General features: G+C 42.5%; 1 protein-coding gene across 6 annotated transcripts in view; it reads left to right on the top strand.

The window, feature by feature from the left end:
• The window catches only part of LOC110970682 (ras and Rab interactor 2-like), a 153,980-nt gene that overhangs the window by 131,998 nt on the left and 8,149 nt on the right, over positions 1-13,833 (top strand). For all 6 annotated transcript variants that reach the window (XM_051959585.1, XM_051959583.1, XM_051959581.1 and 3 more), the window contains one exon: positions 4,134-5,756. In XM_051959585.1, coding sequence (XP_051815545.1) covers positions 4,134-5,756 — 1,623 coding nt within the window. The remainder of the gene's footprint in view (positions 1-4,133; positions 5,757-13,833) is intronic.

Here is a 13,833-nt window from a genome sequence, read left to right as displayed (position 1 = left end):
CATGTAGTTGGTCATGTATACAGAGGTGTAGTGTTACTGACTATGTGTGTTGGGTTTATAATAAATCTTATTCTGTCAGTTTGAAGCTATTATTGGTAACATTGCATCAGATTTATGGCACCCAAACATATGTGTGTATTTCGTTTAACCTCTTGCAAATTCTGAAATGTAGAGTGTTTTCCGGCATCCCTCATCTGTTGTGTATAAAAACTGAGGCAATTCTTTTTTTCCTATCTGAGTTGTGACACTCATAAAACCCATCTCGACTACATTCCCTAGTGCTGAAAGAGTTAACTGGCATGCCGACATTAAATGACTCACCCCCAGGCACAAATGCCCAGATCAGTGCTGCTAGACTGGACATACATTCAGGCAAGAGGCAAGAGCTGGGGACCTCTGAAGGACGTACAGCACTTCCTTACAGAGGATTTTACCTTTTTACAATCTAAAGACAGTGTTTTTTGTTGTTAGATTAAGAGGTTCTGTGGATATTTAGAGTTATATCTGCTATTTATTATATGTCAGCTATGTGCTTTTTTTTGCTAAATTTAGCTGAGGAAAAAGGGATTTAAAACTGTGTAGGTGTTGGTGAGCATGGGTTCCATTTTCATAGCTCACTTATAGGGACATTTGTGTTCATTCGGGCTCTGTGACTGTTACTCAGCTTTAAACTATGTACTCTGGGCAGACTTCCACCTTCTTCCAGCTTCTTTATGAGTTCAGTGTGACACAATGATTCCATGGCATTCTCACTTGAATGTGGTGTCAAATTATCTCCAGACATACGTCCCCACCACTGAGCAACACTGAATGAATAATCTAGAATGCAGTACTGATGTACATGTACATACAAGCAATCTTGTGTGTGTGTGTGTGTGTGTGTGTGTGTGTGTGTGTGTGTGTGTGTGTGTGTGTGTGTGTGTGTGTGTTCTTCATTGCTGATAGGCAAATGGCTAGGAAGTCTGATTAAAGAGTACAGTTGACTCTGATGTCTGTACAGTATCATGTCACTGCTTTACTTGTAAAGACATTTTAATTCAGGAAGCAGATTGTCATCTTGTTTATGTTTATATAAATGCTGCAGGTAATTCGGTTCATTATACACTTCAAATTACTTTAAGCCCTTTCATACGTTGCATAGGTAACATTACTGCTTAATCAATCTGTTAAATTCACAGCATTCTGTTATTCAGACTTACAGTTGTGAACAAAGATTTACATTCACTTGTATAGACCATGGAGATCATGGCGGTCTTGAGTTTCCTTTGAGCTTCCTTCTCACAATTGCCATATGTAAATGTGTATCTGTTAATGTGACTTCATGAAGTTCAGACTTGTGCTGTGATTAAAGCGATTTGGAAATTTCTAGGTCTCACTTAGCAAGATTGTCATTGTGACTTCAATAAATAAAGTGAGCAAAGTGTCATTCAGACATAAAGCCAATTTCGTTGCCATCGTCATAATTGAAACGAGTGCTTGATTAAGTATGAGAAGCCTGAGAGCTGGCTAACAAACTCAAATTAAGCTGACATGTTCGGTATTATCCTTCAGATGTGACTGGTCCATACTGAATACATTTTCTTTGTCATTATTTTTGACTTAAGTTGGATTTTTAGGTCACATTACTAATCCACATACCCCGACTTCTCCTCTATTATATCTTATTTTGTGAAACAAATAGTTGGCTGCAATCTCTGGCTTAAGTGTTGGAGAAATTACCCTATTCTGAAAAAGTTCTGGTTCAAATCTCAATATTTTCCTCCAAGGGTAAAGTAGCAGTAACAAGTATCTGCATGTAGCATTGTTAAAATCTACTGTACTTTGCTCTGCTGTAGGTGTTCCATATCTGTGGAAGTCTATCCATCCATCCATTCTCTATACACCGCTTTATCCTCACTAGGGTCGCAGGGGGTGCTGGAGCCTATCTCAGCTGACTCAGGCGAAGGCAGGGGACACCCTGGACAGGTCACCAGTCTGTCTCAGGGCTACATATACAGATGAACAATCACACTCGCATTCACACCTACGGGCAATTTAGAGTAATCAATTAACCTCAGCTTATTTTTGGACTGTGGGAGGAAGCCGGAGTGCCCGGAGGAAACCCACGCATGCACAGGGAGAACATGCAAACTCCATGCAGAAAGATCCCAGACAAATTATTTAAACAGCATACTGTTTTTCTTAATGCCTTTCTTTTGACCTGCTTTATAATTTACTAATCAGACACATAAAATTAATAGGCTCAGTTATAAATCAGATAAGATTATCTACCTTTCAGCGGTAGAGCTACAAGTTTCCCTTTTTTGACTTTTGAGATACGCTTTGCCTGTGAAATCAGGCACACCTTATTTTTCCCAGACTACTTAATCTGCATGCAGAAGGTAATAGTAATAGTCAGTCCATTTCCATATGTACTATGGGCTGTCAAAGCAGAGCCATGATGCAAAACTAGCATCCACATAAAGAAAGGATCAGATCGAGATCTGCTTTCATTAATTGATACTGGTTTATGAAAACATTCCCTGATTTACCAGATACTGATTATTAGGATATGTTTGGAATATTTCTACTGCACTGGCAATCAAAGCTAAGTCTGTACTTATAGTGACACTTTGAAAAGTTTATGTTTGCTCTTCCCACTGGGAATTGAAATATTTCCACCTCTGAAAAAACTGCAGTGGTTGATTTCATGTCTCAGTGCCGTGTGCTAGTTCAGTCTATTTCTGTCTCCAGTTCAACTGTCATATCTTGCTACAAGATACCCTTAACTTTCTCAGTTTTTACATCAACCATGCCAAACCACATTCCTCTCTCTTCTGATTATACTGTGTGTATGTATGCATGCACATGTGTGTGTTGTTGTGTGCGGTTGCATGTGTGCGTGTACTTGGACTGTGTATTACTGAGTGATCAAATTATTGCCTTTAAAAGTTCTAGTATCAGTAAATCAAAGTGTGCACATCTTTAACAAAAATAATGAACAGTACTGTGTGTAGGGACCCAGTCAAAACAGCAATACAATCAGAACATGTAGCGGCAGAAACAACAGATATTAACAGAAGAGACAAAAAACATGAGTAGAGTAGGAGGGAGAAGCTTCTCTGTCAAAGAGAAAGACCACTCAACTTCTACTGAAGGAGAGGAAGAGAGGCGGAGACAGTGTGCAAACAGCCCACCCACACATTCATTAACATGAGTGAGTCACAACACAGACTGAGTGTAAGCGAGCCACAGAAACTAGTGGAGTTTCAGGTTGTGGAGACACAGCAGTGTTTGTCTTCTGCACCACAAAGAGAGTTAGACTGAGTGTGAGATCAACAGCTCATCTGCGTCATTCTGCTTTGGGATCACAGTAAGTATTGTTGCTCTTTTTTCTGCTGTGTGGTTGCGTGAAGGAGTTGCACTGTGTCCGGCACTAGTATTCTTCATATGCTGTTGTTTCCACTGCTCTGTTTGTCTTGATTTGCTCCGTCTGGTACAGCTTAGACTATAAATGTTCCCTGACAGAAGTCATTCTGCACTATGCTACAATTAGAGTTTTTGGGTGGAATTTGTTAAAGTTGCAGGACAGACTGAAAGTGCTGTGGAGCATTTTGATGATTGTTTTTTTTCTGTTAATCTTGTTAACTGGCAAAGTGCCTGCCACTGATTAAACAACAGCAGCAGAAAGATGTTTTCATGCATTTTGCTCTGTCTGACAGGCAGTTCCAGCAACCTCCAATAATTGACATACTTTCCTGATGCCATGACAAATGAGTTGGAATATTCAATGGACTCAGTTTCAGCTAAATGTCTGGTGACGCTGTTTCTGACTTCTTATTTGAGGTTGCTGTAACCTAAGTGTGTTGTGTGTGTGTGAGTGTGTTTGTGTATATATAGATAGATAGATAGATATCCACTCAGGTTACACACACACACACACACACACACACACACACACACACACACACACACACACACACACACACATGCATACATATATATGTGTCAAAGCTACTGAATCTGTGTTCCAGGCTATGCTAATATTGGCTTCAGTGCACATGCTACCAAGTTTTATGGAGCATAAATTTAATTTGTTAAATCATACACACTTAATATGGATACAAGTTTTTTCTTGTTACTGTCTCTCACAGGCTTCTGGGATGCTCAATTGTGTCACAGGAGGAAGGGCTCAGTGTTACTGACAGGGACTGCAGCTCCTGATAGACCTCCACCACCTGTCCAGCGACCTGTCTCCTCGCCAGCTGCTCCAGGGCGCCCTCGACTTCGAACCCCATCTGAGCTTGAGTCTTGCCAGTCCAACGGAGCACTGTGCTTCATCAACCCCCTCTTCATTAAGGTTCACCAAACAGATGGTGGTGACCAGGGCACCACTCCCAACACACCTGACACAGTAGAACAGTGCCTCAGGGAGGAATCCAGCAACACAGAAGCCACCAATAAGGAAACTCTGCACTGTTGTCTTAACAGTTCTCAGGTGTGTAGCTCAGATCACAGTGAGATCAGCCAGTCAAGTCAAAGGAAACTGCATAGCCTTGGAAGAAACACAGATCTACAAGATAATAACAAACAAACCAGCAACAGTCAAAAGCTACGTGCTACAGAGTCTGTCTTTCGGTCTCCACCCCCTCGTCCACCTCCGCCTCGATTTGTTCCACAACGCTCAGCCCCTCCTGTCCCACAGCTCAGTATGCCAGAGAAGATCCCCTGGATCAGTGTCCCCAAGGATAAAATGGAGCAGAGGGAGAGGGGCAGCAACCTCCTTTCTCGTCTCGGCTCCTCGCTAAGCATCAGCCCCTCTTCCTCCCCTCCCAAGAGACTCAGCGTCAGTTCTCCCATTTCTATCCCCCGCCGATCCCTGCCCCTCTCCCTGTCATCTCTGTCGTCCTCTCCTCATCGATCCAAAGCCTCACCATCATCCAGTCAAGAGGATGCCCAGTGCCATTTGGCGCTGGAAGATGATACTATTGAGAGGGCCGTCATTCGGGCCAAACTTTCTCAGCAAAATTCTACCAGAGCCTCCACCCATGGCTCCTGCAGTCCTGCAGACCCTTCCTTCATGTCAGCAAGCAAGGCCGGTGGAGATAAAGAAGCAGGTGAGGAATGCAGTGGGGGCGGCCAACGGCTGAGTGACATGAGCCTTTCCACTGATTCGTCAGACTCTCTGGATTTCTCTCAGTCCTCAGCCTTTTTTATTCCTCCTCTGCATGACCCCAGCCCCCCCACTGTGGCTGACTTTAACACCCACCTCCCCCTCTCTCTCCCACAATCCCATCTGTCCTACTGTGGCATGGAGGAAGATGATGATGAGGAGGATGAGGAGGATGAAGAGGAACCTGACTATGGCGTCAGCCTCGAGAGTGATCAGGACCAAGACCAGGACCTAACCATGGTGCCACCAGGACACCACACAAAGCGTCGTCCCAGTACCAGTGCATTGGTTCTCCAGAAGGCCCTACGAGGACATCTGCGCAAGATGAGTGGCGTTTTCAATTCACTGCTGACACCTGAGAAGAGAGTGATCCGCAGGGTTCTGGAGCTGTCAAGGGATAAAGGGTCCTATTTTGGGTCCCTGATGCAGGACTATGTGAGCTACATGGGCGAGGGAGCTGGCACCCAGGCCTGGCAGGGATATGCCTCTGGACTGGAGCTGCTACAGACTCTCCGGCAGTTTATCACTCAAATGAAGAGCTACTTGCGACAGAGCTCTGAGATGGAGCCACCAATCGAGAGCCTCATCCCTGAAGACCAGATTGGTGAGTATAAAATAACCAGATTCCTTCACCTTTTACTATAAGAGAATCTAGCTGTGTTTTCTCACATGTGCTGTTCCACTAGTTTTACAAACAAAACCTGTTCATAAAACTAGTGGAATAGCACAGCCTGTAAACTGCAAATGTAGCTGTTGCCTCACTCTGGAAAACAATGTTTGCTAAACACTATAATTACAGTAATTGTGCCAAATAGTTTGGTCAACTCTTGTTTAGACTACTGCTGATTCCAGGACTGCTCAGCTACAACATTTCTACCTTTTTAGCATTATGAGCTCATTGTCAGCTCAATAGGGAGTGTGGTGGGTATCATTTCTGTTGTGCTTGTGAATAATGATGTGGTTATGTTTGGGAATTGTGAATGAGTGATAAATCCTTATTGTTGTGGAAACACTGTGTCACAGAAACCATGTTTAATTCAAATGCAGCAGTTTCACTTCTATATTTTAGTTTTGAAGACATTGGAAAACTTGTCCTCACGTGTTGACGGGCGGATGTGAACATGTGTTTTTGAATGTATGCATTTCTAATGAAGTAAGACGAATACACAAATTATATGTATACCTGCCTTTGTTTTGTAAAACAAAGTAAAGGCAGATGATCATGGAGTCAAATTAGATGTACTTTTTGAAATGGAGTACAAATCTTCTGTAGGGCAATGGTATCTCTTCTGTTGTCCTTTGTTATATCCATCCTTTCTTAAATCTCACAATGCCATATAAGCAGCACGACAAAGGAGAGTGAGACACAACCTCATAGATACACAAGATCACACACACACACACCTGCCGGAAGAGCGCTTTGAGTCATTTAGGCCAAGATTCAGTGACTGCATTAGACCTTGGACAGAGTAACATGTAAACAGAGAGCACAAAGAGGGTTTTATATCAGGAGGAAGGAGGCCACTCCACCAGTTTAGCAAAGGACTATAATTATGAAGTCATGAAATGGGTGAAAAACGGTTCTTTTTATCAGTGGTCATCACACAGCATGAAACCCCATCATCACTGCTGACATTGTAGAATTTTTGCTATGTTTTTAAAGAGTGGTAGCAGTTAAAAATACATTTTCATATGTTTTCACTAAGCTTATTTGAGAATGCAAATTGTTTCAGTACTAATCAGCTTCTGAAGACAGTAAAATAATGTCATCTACCAAAGTCTAAAAAATTAACTGCAAGTTTGTCATAATGTCATCTACATTATCACAACCTGAGCTTCAAACTTAAAATACCAAATGGGAAGGCTGTATTGCAAACTTAAAAAGACAGAATATATCCATTTGTGTTGTTGGAACTGTGGAATAATCAGTCCGACTGCCTTACCCTCTGTTGCTTTGATTATAAGCATCGACTAGGTGAAAGAGAGAAACTGTATCACTTGAGTACTCTGTCAAACCAGAAAATGTTTTACTACATCCTAACAGATGTATCACATCTTCAACATGTAAAGCTTTAAGTCTAAGTTGTGGGAAGGGTCTTTGGCAGAGAAGAAATTATGCTTTGTTTATGGCTTCAGCATTTGGAAATTTTGGAAAACAAATAAAAACTTGTGAGGAAGAGAAAACTATTTTAAAAATATCTAAATCTGTATTAATGAGAGCACAGTGTATCATCTCTCTCTTTGTGGAAGTCTAATCAAGATTATGATCACACTGCCCTCAAAAATAATAATATAAGGAAAAAACAAGTTGTCAGCTAATTTCCTGGACATACACACAGAGAGCGACAAATTTCAAGGGGTCTGAATACTTTCCGTACCCGAAAGTATTCAGACCCCTTGAAATTTGTCGCTCTCTGTGTCATTGCAGCCATTTGCCAAAATCAAAAAAGTTCATTTTATTTCTCATTAATGTACACTCAGCACCCCATCTTGACAGAAAACAACAGAAATGTAGAAGTTTTTTTGCAAATTTATTAAAAAAGAAAAACTGAAATATCACATGGTCATAAGTATTCAGACCCTGTGCTCAGTATTGAGTAGAAGCACCCTTTTCAGCTAGTACAGCCATGAGTCTTCTTGGGAATGACGCAACAAGTTTTTCACACCTGGATTTGGGGATCCTCTGCCATTCTCCCTTGCAGATCCTCTCCAGTTCTGTCAGGTTGCATGGTGAACGTTGGTGGACAGCCATTTTGAGGTCTCTCCAGAGATGCTCAATTGGGTTTAGATCAGGGCTCTGGCTGGGCCAGTCAAGAACAGTCACAGAGTTGTTCTGAAGCCACTCCTTTGTTATTTTACCTGTGCGCTTAGGGTCATTGTCCTGCTGAAAGGTGAACCTTCGGCCCAGTCTGAGGTCCTGAGCACTCTGGAAGAGGTTTTCCTCCAGGATTTCTCTGTACTTGGCCGCATTCATCCTTCCTTCAATTGCAACCAGTCGTCCTGTCCCTGCAGCTGAAAAACACCCCCACAACATGATGCTCCCACCACCATGTTTCACTGTAGGGATTGTATTGGGCAGGTGATGAGCAGTGCCTGGTTTTCACCACACATACCGCTTAGAATTAACACCAAAAAGTTCAATCTTGGTCTCATCAGACCAGAGAATCTTATTTCTCATAGTCTGGGAGTCCTTCATGTGTTTTTTGGCAAACTCTATGCAGGCTTTCATGGGTCTTGCACTGAGGAGAGGTTTCCGTCGGGCCACTCTGCCATAAAGCCCCGACTGGTGGAGGGCTGCAGTGATAGTTGACTTTGTGGAACTTTCTCCTATCTCCCGACTGCATCGCTGGAGCTCAGCCACAGTGATCTTTGGGTTCTTCTTTACCTCTCTCACCAAGGCTCTTCACCCATGATTGCTCAGTTTGGCTGGACGGCCAGGTCTAAGAAGAGTTGTGGTTGTCTCAAACTTCTTCCATTTGAGGATTATGGAGGCCACTGTCCTCTTACGAACCTTGAGTGCTGCAGAAATTCTTTTGTAACCTTGGCCAGATCTGTGCCTTGCCACAATTCTGTCTCTGAGCTCCTTGGGCAGTTCCTTCGACCTCATGATTCTCATTTGCTCTGACATGCACTGTGAGCTGTAAGGTCTTATATAGACAGGTGTGTGCCTTTCCTAATCAAGTCCAATCAGTTTAATTAAACACAGCTGGAGTCCAATAAAGAAGCAGAACCATCTCGAGGAGGATCAGAGGAAATGGGCAGCATGTGAGTTAAATATGAATGTCCCTGCAAAGGGTCTGAATACTTACGACCATGTGATATTTCAGTTTTTCTTTTTTAATAAATTTGCAAAAATTTCTACATTTCTGTTTTTTTCTGTCAAGATGGGGTGCTGAGTGTACATTAATGAGAAATAAAATGAACTTTTTTGATTTTGGCAAATGGTTGCAATGACACAGAGAGTGAAAAATTTCAAAGGGTCTGAATACTTTCCGTACCCACTGTAGATTAAGACTATTCCTACCTAAAACTTTTCTTTCAGTGATCTTCATTGAATTTTGGATAAGCTAAACTAAAACTGAAATAGAATCCTATTTTCTATGTTTTTTGAGGCATATTGTGGCCCCCTCTCATGCCTGTTTTTTTTGAATGGCTTGTTTTTCACACTGGGAACTGCTGCAGTTTTTATTTCTTAGAATAGTTGAACAATATCTTGCTGTGGCAGGTTCAGAAAGTTTTCTGTCCAGCTGAATGGCTGGCTAGCAGGCCCAGATGCATCTGGGTGGCAATGTGCCAAGTCATGCAATCTCTATCTTATTCCAACTTCGCTTCTTTTGTACCGACTCTCCAATCAGAGTGAGAGGATTATAGGCAAGCCCCCACTACATACTGCCTCACACTGTCTCTCTCTGACACTCTCTTTGCATTTGCTCTGTATCCTCCAATCTTTTCAATTCCCCATCACCTAATTTGCCAGTATATTAGTAAATTGTTATTTTGTTCAATATTTAATGGAAGTATAGAATGGCCGAGTGTAACATGAAATGTTCACTTCACTGAAATACTACCTTAAATACCAAAAAATATAAAGCAAATATAGCAAAGTTGACATACTGACAAGATAATATGCAGCATCTCTACATCTATGTTGAAGTGAAGGAACCATTGTGTTTCAGAAAAACAAAACAAAGCAATAAAACACAGTTTCAAAGATGGAAGGTGATTTTTTTTGTTGTTCTTTTCTACACTCACTCTGCAACCCAGCCATGTTTGTGTTTAGGTTCAGGATGTTCAGGTGGGGCAAAGAGATGGGCGAGGGCAGAATAGACTCCGTTGTATTCCACTCATCCCATACTAGGACTCTCCTCCAGCAATTAGCTTTAAGCCAGCTCGACGTCATGAAGCTCAGCTTGTGGCATTTCACAAATGTCTCTGTGTTATAATAACATGAGCAGCTGCGGATGAGACCTGGGGGTTTCCTTATTATCTTAAAGAGTGTGACATCTTAGCCTCAATTTGAAAGAGATGAAAGCGTTCTTGTCTACAGATACAAGAACTTCCTTTTTGGGAAAGCATAGGGCTGGAGACCACTGTCATACCCAGCTCTTGATAATAAAGTTGGAGACAGCAGCCTGTGAGTTTTCAATGAAAAAAATCAAGATTTTTATAACTTTATAGAACATCAATTTTATCAGTTCTCTTGGAGTTCATGCACTTGAGTTTACAAGGCTGCAATTGGCCAAAAAACTGGTGAATTTTCTGATTGGTTTAGAGCCTGGCTCCAAGGTAATTTTTTGTATGCCTGCACACAGTACATATACAGTACCTTTCAGACGTTACTGTACATGTTGGTGAAACACAGTGTGAAGACTGTAACTGAAGCTTTAGTGTTGCATATCAAGTAGAGATGGGTGGATCGATCCCAAATATCGATATCGATCCCTGCGTGGGTATCAACATCGAATGATACCAGTGCTTTAGTTTCAATTTCCGTCGAGTAAGTTTGAACTGATGCGGCTTCAATAAACAGGCGATCTGCCTGTCAGAGGTCCTCCATCTGAGGAGCAGCTACTAATCCTCCTCTTGTGATTGGATGTTGACCGCCGCGTGACTCCGCTGCGCCAGACAAACAAATCATAAATCATATGGTGGAAAGTATAACTTTAATTTCTTCTGTGGCTCTGTCAGTCTGTTTCTCTCTAATGTGTAGAATGAGCTGTTTCGCTGTTCTATGTTCCTCAACCAACACTGAGGAAAGAGGAGGCGGAGAAGGAGACAGACTGAGACACAGCTGATAATCATGTTATGGTGGAACTGAACCCAAAGTGAGAGGTATGCAGACCAGGCGGCAGACAGGTCGAAATTAAACAGGTTTTATTCACAGAATGAATACCAAGTTACTATAATGCCATCACTGGCCAGAAACTCACAACCGGAGAGGGAGGGGGGAGACAGGCTCCTGGGGGGCAGCAGTAGAGGGGGGGAACGCGCCGGCGCTCACGGTGATCTGCAGAGCGCGGCCACGTCCTGCAACTTATCTCATTCATGCAGATCATCTGCAGCGGCCCTGACAGATCAGACTGCAGGCAGGAAGATACTAAACCAGAGACAATTACAAAGGCTAATGCTGTAAAAAAAAAAAAAAAAAAAAAAAAACACAGTCATCAATCATTCATCACAATCATGATTTTTAGCTTCTAACCACTATAACAGAACAACTGACCACGGCTTTTACAATTTAATAATGCACTCCCCTCTTAAAAGACATAGCGCACTCACGTGTGCTGTTTTCTCTTTATTTTCTCTCTGCTGTTTGGACTAATCTGAAATGAGGACACTTTATCTTACTCTTTTAAATAAGTAAATTTAAGTAAATTTTGCTCTCACACTTGTCTGATCACTCAGCCACTGAGCAGCATGTAAGCAGCATGAAAATAAAGAGAAAACAGCACACGTAAGTGCATGTCTGTGCTGTGAGGCGTTCAGGGAACATCGGTAAATATTACAACATATCTCTGTAATATTAGAAAAGTATCGAAATCAATATCGATATCGAACTTTTTGACCAAAAAGTATTGATATCGTGGCGCCTGTGTAACTCAACGGGTTAAGCAGGTGAACCAAGTATAGGGGCTGGTCTCCGACGCAGCGGCCCGGGTTCGATTCCTGCTCGCGGCCCTTTGCTGCATGTCTTTCCCCCATTTCCTGTCCCTCTCTCACTTCATCTATCCAATAAAGCCAAGAAAAGGCCATAAAAATAATACACTGCTCAAAAAAAATTAAAGGAACACTTTGAAAATACATCATATTTCAATACGGAGAAAAAACAAACTGGATATTTACATTGATATGGACTGGATAATGTGTTAGGAATGAAAAGTGCCACATTGTTTGATGGGAATAAAAATTATCAACCCCCCAGGAGGGCTAAATTCAAGACACCCCAAAATCAAAGTGAAAAACTGATGTGGCAGGCTAGTCCATCTTGCTGAAATTCCTTGGCAGCAACTCAAAATGGTATTCAGTAGTTTGTATGGCCTCCATGTGCTTGTATGCATGACTGACGATGCCGGGACAAGCTCTGAATGAGACGACAGATGGTGTCCTGGGGTATCTCCTCCCAGAACTGGACCAGGGCATCGCTGAGCTCCTGGACAGTCTGAGGAGCAACCTGATGGTGTTGGATGGAACAAAACATAATGTTCCAAAGGTGTTCTATTGGATTCAGGTCGGGTGAGCATGGGGGCCAGTTAATGGTATCAGTTTCTTCATCCTCCAGGAACTGCATGAGTTCTCTTAGCACATAAGACTGGGCATTGTTGTGCACCGGAAGGAATCCAGGACCACTGCACCAATGTAGGTTCTAAAAATTGGTCAAAGGATTTCATCCTGATACCGAATGGCTGTCAGAATGCCATTGTCCAGCCTGTAGAGGTCTGTGCGTCCCTCCATGGATATGCCTCCCCACACCATCACTGACCCACCACCAAACCGGTCATGCTGAACAATGTTACAGACAGCATAACATTCTCCACGGCTTCTCCAGACCCTTTCATGCCTGTCACATGCGCTCAGGGTAAACCTGCTCTCATCTGTGAAAAGCACAGGGCACCAGTGGTGGACTTGCAAATTCCTGTGTTCTATGGCAAATGCCAGTCAGCGAGCACAGCGGGCACAAGAGGACGCTGGGCCCTAAGACCACTCTCATTAAATCTCTTTCTGATCGTTTGATCAGAGACATTGACACCAGTGGTCTGCTGGAGGTCATTTTGTAGAGCTATTGCAGTGCTCATCCTGTTCCTCCTTGCACAAAGGAGCAGATACCTGTCCTGCTGATTGGTTGAGGACCTTCGACATCCCTGTCAAGCTCTCCCAGACTAACTGCCTGTCTCCTGGAATCTCCTCCATGCGCTTGAGAATGTGCTGGGAGACACAGCAAACCTTCTGGCAATGCCACACACTGATGTGTCATCCTGGAGGAGTTGGACTGTCTGTGGAACCTCTGTAGGGTCCAGGTATCGCCTCATGCTACCAGAAGTGACACTTACCCTAGCCAAATGCAAAACTAGTGAAAAACAGTCAAAAGATTAGGAAGGAAAAAAATGTCAGTGGCCTTCACCTGTGAACTCATTCCTGTTTTGGGGGTTATCTCATTGTTACCCCTCTAGTGCATCTGTTGTTAATTTTATGAACAGCAAAGCAGCTGAAACTGACTAAAAAGCCCCTCAGTTACTTACTTGACCAGATCAGTATCCCACATGTTTCACTGATTTGATGCAATACTTAGATTAAAAAGTGTTCCTTTAATTTTTTTGAGCAGTGTATTAAAAAAAAAGTATCGATATCGTATCGAATCCAAAAAAGTGGTATCGACCCATCCCTAATATCAAGAAGGAAGTAAGCCATTAGTTGGTCCAGTGACAGGACAGATAGACTCCCCTCTCTTGATTGCACAGGGCTATTTATTCTTCAGGGAGACTTAGTCTCATTGTCTACATGTCATTGTATTTGAGTGTAGATGTGCATTTGTGTATTTCACTGTTATTCTGTCTGCTGTAAGTGTTAGCCAACAGTTGATGACAATGACCTGGTGGCTGCACCTATAAAGTTCATAAAACCTCACATGGTCTGCTGTTAATGTTTTGTGTCGGTCAAGTGGAAATCCTGAGACACACAGGAAA

The sequence above is a fragment of the Acanthochromis polyacanthus genome, chromosome 15, assembly GCF_021347895.1.
Source record: "Acanthochromis polyacanthus isolate Apoly-LR-REF ecotype Palm Island chromosome 15, KAUST_Apoly_ChrSc, whole genome shotgun sequence".
Classification (NCBI taxonomy): domain Eukaryota; kingdom Metazoa; phylum Chordata; class Actinopteri; family Pomacentridae; genus Acanthochromis; species Acanthochromis polyacanthus.
This window is presented reverse-complemented; position numbering and strand designations above follow the sequence as displayed.